The sequence below is a fragment of the Misgurnus anguillicaudatus genome, chromosome 12 (genome assembly GCF_027580225.2).
Source record: "Misgurnus anguillicaudatus chromosome 12, ASM2758022v2, whole genome shotgun sequence".
Taxonomy (NCBI): Eukaryota; Metazoa; Chordata; class Actinopteri; order Cypriniformes; family Cobitidae; genus Misgurnus; species Misgurnus anguillicaudatus.
In genome coordinates this window covers 36128607-36133709 of record NC_073348.2, presented here as the reverse complement: position 1 = coordinate 36133709, position 5103 = coordinate 36128607, and the positions used below count along the sequence as shown (strand labels likewise).

The window sequence follows — 5103 nt, the reverse complement described above, 5'->3', positions numbered from 1 at the left end:
CCAATGTGGGTATAAGAGTACAGTATATAAAGTATATTAGTATGTACTGCTCTCATAGATTGGAGACTGTTAAATCTGAACTTTTAAATAAAAAAGGTGGGCTTAAATGGTATCACAGTTTTCCTTATTTATATTTATGATATGTTTACAAACACATGCATCTATCCATTAAAAGGAAAATTATATAACATGATAAAGGGCTTTGGGTACCCCATTTATTATAAAATTCAACTAAAACTAAAATCAACCCTCCTCCCTACAAAAATGATGACTGATAATCTATAATCTAAAAAATGTCCACGAGAAAGGATGCTGGTTGAAATATTTTAAGAGTTATGATAAGTTTAACTGACATTTTAAACCAGGGGTAGAATAAAGCATAGATTAAAGGATTTACAGCAGAGTTTGAATATATAATCCATAATAAAACTAATGTGGTAGAAACCATTTCTGTGTTTTCTATTGGAAACAAAATAAAGTACGGAATCCAGCAAAGCAGATAAACCATGACAATAAGTCCTAATGTCAGAGCTGCTTTGCCCTCAGATTTTCTCTTCAGTGAACCTTTCATTATATGTTTTCCACCTTTTAACATAGCATTTATAACTTTCACTTGCTGATGTACGACATAGAAAATCCTCATATATAACGCTATGATTACAGTACAAGGAAACAGCAAGGATATGATCAGATCAGTGACTCTCCATGCATAGCTGATTGTAAAAATACACTTTCCATAACACACATCTGTTTTGTGCAAGTCCGAATGTCTACTGCTGCTCACAAGGGCAGTATTATAAGCTGTAGAACAAAACCAGCAGATACAGATGCTCATTATGGTTTTAGTGGTAGTTATTTTCTGTGGGTAATGTAAAGGGTAACACACAGCCACATAGCGATCAACAGCGATTAAAATTAAATGACTCAGCGATGCTGAGAGGAGCAGTCCAATAAACATTGAATACAATTCACATAAATTGTCTCCAAAGTACCAACACGTCTCAATAAGTTTGATGGCCTCCAAGGGCATGACAATAAGTCCTATAAGCAGGTCAGCCACAGCCAGAGAGAGAATGAGCATGTTGGTTGGAGTGTGAAGCTTCTTGAAGTGAGAGATGGAGATGATCACCAGCAGATTCAGAAACACCGTACATGCTGACTGCAATGAAAAAAACACATACATGAAATTGTGTTCATGTGTGGGGCGTTTTCCCTTGATACATGATGAATTAATGGCAGGAAAGCAGTATTGAGTCTCATGATCTTCTGTCTCATAGGCCATGAGTTCTTAAGTGTGGAATATGCTTCTGGTTTTAGTCCTTTATAGTTATAGGCTCAGGCTTCCCAGCCCACACCACCGCCCAGCCATCTGATACATGATGACATATTTTTTTTATTTCCCATGTGATTCATTTTATGCTGATGTTTTTAAAAATCTAAATACTGTAAATTCTCTGCCTTTTTTATGTCTACCATGTTTTTCAGATGGGCAAGGTGCTGTAAAAGAGCACATAATAGAAATCACTACGCATGTACACTATTAAGGTCAAAATACAGTGTTTCCTTTAGGATTTTTTTACCTACTGTGGCAGCGGGGGGCCCCCATGGTGGTTACATATTACTTTAATATAGAATATAAATTAACATGTATTTTATTATTTTCATGCTGTCTTTTGCTTCTATTTATAGCCTATTGCTTTTTATGTTTGTTCTAAAATGCATTTTCTAAAAATAAGTTTTACTACAAAGCTTCATTCGCATCTTTCATGTTAGCTTTAATGTTTTGTGCTAGTTTGTGGCATGTTTAACGTTAGGCTACAGTTCGCTGTTGTGGACTCATGCACAATCCTGTTTGATGATCCGCACCCCCAGTGATTAAAACATATCCTGACTTGTTATCTGACATCAGCATCAATTTTATTCAATACCGGCCCTGTTTGAAATAAAGACCGCAAACCGGCCGCACCACAAATTGCGCAGTTAGTAGAAACCTTTAAGGGCCTTCCGACAAAGCGTGAACACAAATAAGGGCCATTTTAAAAAAATTCTGCCTATCATAATCGAGTTAGACCCACAGTCAACTCTTGCCTATTAATTTCTGACCCGCATCTACACCTCAAATGACATTAATAATATTACTATTCCACACATTTTTTTGGGCCACCACGCTTGCTGTTGTACCTAGAATGGATACAGCAAACAAAATCACGCAATGAAGGTTCCATTTTATTTCTGAATATTTGATTACTGTACTGTATTTTTTTATTAAATTTACATTTGCACACTAAATCATCTTATACAGTACTATAGCTACAGACATTGCAGATCTCTGCCTAAAACTAACAATAGTGGTATTAAATTGCAGACAAAGATTTTGAATAGCTAGGTTGGCTTATATTTTGGTGCGAAATGGGTGTAGTAGGGCGACCATCCTCATATTCTTTCATGGGGCCAAAAATTGCTAGTGGAGCCCCTGCATGTTGTCAATCTGATATAAATAATTTTCTTAATTTCATGAGGGCAATGAGACTGATCTCAATAATAAAAATTGGCCTCCTAGAAAGAAAGTTAATGTGCGTGGATTCGTCCTGGACGCAGTAACAATATCTTTGCTCTTGTTGACCTCTTGGTTACCGACAGGATCAAGACAGAAAAGAACCATCCGAGAAATCAATTACAGTAAACTCTGAAGGCCAATTATATTTGTTATGCTTTGCCATTCAAAATGTGTGTGGGGTCTTAAGGGTCCTGTTAACACCTATATGCTGCATCTAATGCACCAAAGCTTCATTAAAAGTGTGAAACAAACTCGCATGTCAGTAGATTGACAGACTGATGCAATAGTTTCTCTTCGTGTCTTGTCTTCACGTGTTCAGATAACCACAGTCAATTATGCACATACAAATAACTCATTAAAATCATTCATCAACTTAGTTATTAATTAATCTAAAAATTTTATAGAATGTTATCATTGTGCCTGAGTAGTTAAGTGTGCATGTTTGCTTGTTTCATCTATAAGTGCAATGTTGATTCTGATGGATTTAATACTAGAAATCTCAGTACCACATTTTTTTTATTAGTATATGCATTTACTAAACCCCTAATGATAGAGTCATGTAAGCAGAAAAATATCAGTCTATACTCATATTTTCTATATTTGATGAGGGAAACATGCATGAGATATAAATGTGACAAAAAAAGGACAAAAGCTTTTTGGAGACATAGTTTATAATCATAATTCTGTGAAATTCTGTGTAAAAGGCACTAACCAGATGCCATAATACCCAGCAAATTAAGAAACATTTTATGTTTATTTTTTGTATGCGCATTAATGAGGAAAAAGCAGCATTATGGTTAAGCAGCAAAATGTTTTAAAAACTGTAACAAAGGCTTTGCATGGGTAATTAAACCACCAAATATGGACATAATTTCAGTATGGTTAAAAGCATTGGGTTAAAAACTTTACTTTTTATAATAAGGTTGACATTTGCATGGAATGGCCCAAACATGACCATATACATTAATGCAATGCTCTACCACTAAACTATTTCAGCAGTAACATCAAACAGCTTTCGCGTGGAACAAACATAACTTCCTGTAAACTTTGCAAAGAATCAAAGTCCTTTTAGAGTAGTATATTTCTGATAACAAACAAAATAAACAGCAAGTAGATTATCTTAGTTCAAATTATAGCTAAAGCGTATCATGAATTACACTGAGCTAACGTTATAATATAATTATACAATGTTAACTACAAATCGGCTGCCAAACATCCCTTTACATAGCGGTGACTACTTTTTACTAATATGACAAACCCTAATTTTTATTATAATGAACAACACTAATAGACGTTATGTTGGTTTAAATATTTTGGATAGATTTAGGATGTGTTTAACTGACGTTCTAAACCAGGGGTAAAATATTGCATAGATGAGAGGATTCAGACCTGAATTAATATACATCATCCATAACATAAAATAGGCTATAACAGAAGTCATTTTTGTGTTTGGTGTTAGAGTTAAAGCAAAATAGGGAATCCAGCAAAACAGATAAACCGTCACAATGATTCCTAATGTCAGAGAGGCTTTGGTCTCAGATTTCCTCCTCACTGAACCTTCTGTTAGATGTTTTCCACTCCTCATCAGAGAGTTTATAACTTTCACTTGCTGATGTGCGACATAGAAGATTCTCAAATATAAAGTTATAATGATGGTACAAGGAAACAGGAAAGACAGAATCAGGTCAATGATTGTCCAGGCAAAAGTAACGATAATTGTACATTCCCCATAACATGTGTATTTTCTTTGTGAGGTAGTTATAATAATTGAAATGTTATAAGCTGAAGAGCAGAACCAGCAAACACAGATAATAATGATTGTTCTAGTCATTGTTATTTTCTGTGGGTACACAAGAGGGTGACACACAGCCACATAACGGTCAACAGCTATTAAAACTAAATTACTCAAAGATGTATTGAGGAGCAATCCCAAGATTAATATAAACAGTCTACAGATAGTGTTTCCAAAGTACCAACATGTTTCAATAAACCTAATTGCCTCCAAGGGCATGATAATAAGTCCTACGAGCAGGTCGGCCACAGCCAGAGAGAGAATGAGCATGTTGGTTGGAGTGTGAAGCTTCTTGAAGTGAAAGATGGAGATGAGCACCAGCAGATTCAGAAACACAGTCCATACTGACAGCATTGAAAAAAACACATACATGATATTGTATTCATGTGTGGAGCGTTTTGTCTTGATGCATGATGAGTTAATGGCAGGAAAGCAGTATTGAGTCTCATGATCTTCTTTCTCATAGGCCATGAATAAAGTCTCCTCCCGATAGGAGTTTGAGCTGATCTCCTTACTGTTCTTTTATTTATACATTGTCAAGATCTATCCAACCCATTTACCCCCCACTCTGATGCAACACTGGAAAATGTCTTTTTCCTTTTTAAATATTTGAAAATGATTAGCTCAAATATACTGTAAATGGCAAGAAAAAGACAAAATATGATTAGTTTATGTTTAAAAGCACTGAAATTTGCAGTCAAGCCTTAATTGATTATCTTAATTGATAACATGTAATTGTTGATTAGATAAGTTT

General features: G+C 35.0%; 2 protein-coding genes across 2 annotated transcripts; both read right to left on the bottom strand.

The window, feature by feature from the left end:
• Positions 1-286: 286 nt before the first annotated feature.
• On the bottom strand, positions 287-1282 carry LOC129446604 (trace amine-associated receptor 13c-like). The gene has a single exon (XM_055207795.2). It carries the CDS (start codon positions 1280-1282, stop codon positions 287-289), a length of 996 nt encoding a protein of 331 aa, XP_055063770.2.
• Positions 1283-3851: 2569 nt separating this feature from the next.
• LOC129446608 (trace amine-associated receptor 13c-like) lies at positions 3852-4820 on the bottom strand. Its single transcript, XM_055207800.2, has one exon. It carries the CDS (start codon positions 4818-4820, stop codon positions 3852-3854), a length of 969 nt encoding a protein of 322 aa, XP_055063775.2.
• Positions 4821-5103: the final 283 nt, after the last annotated feature.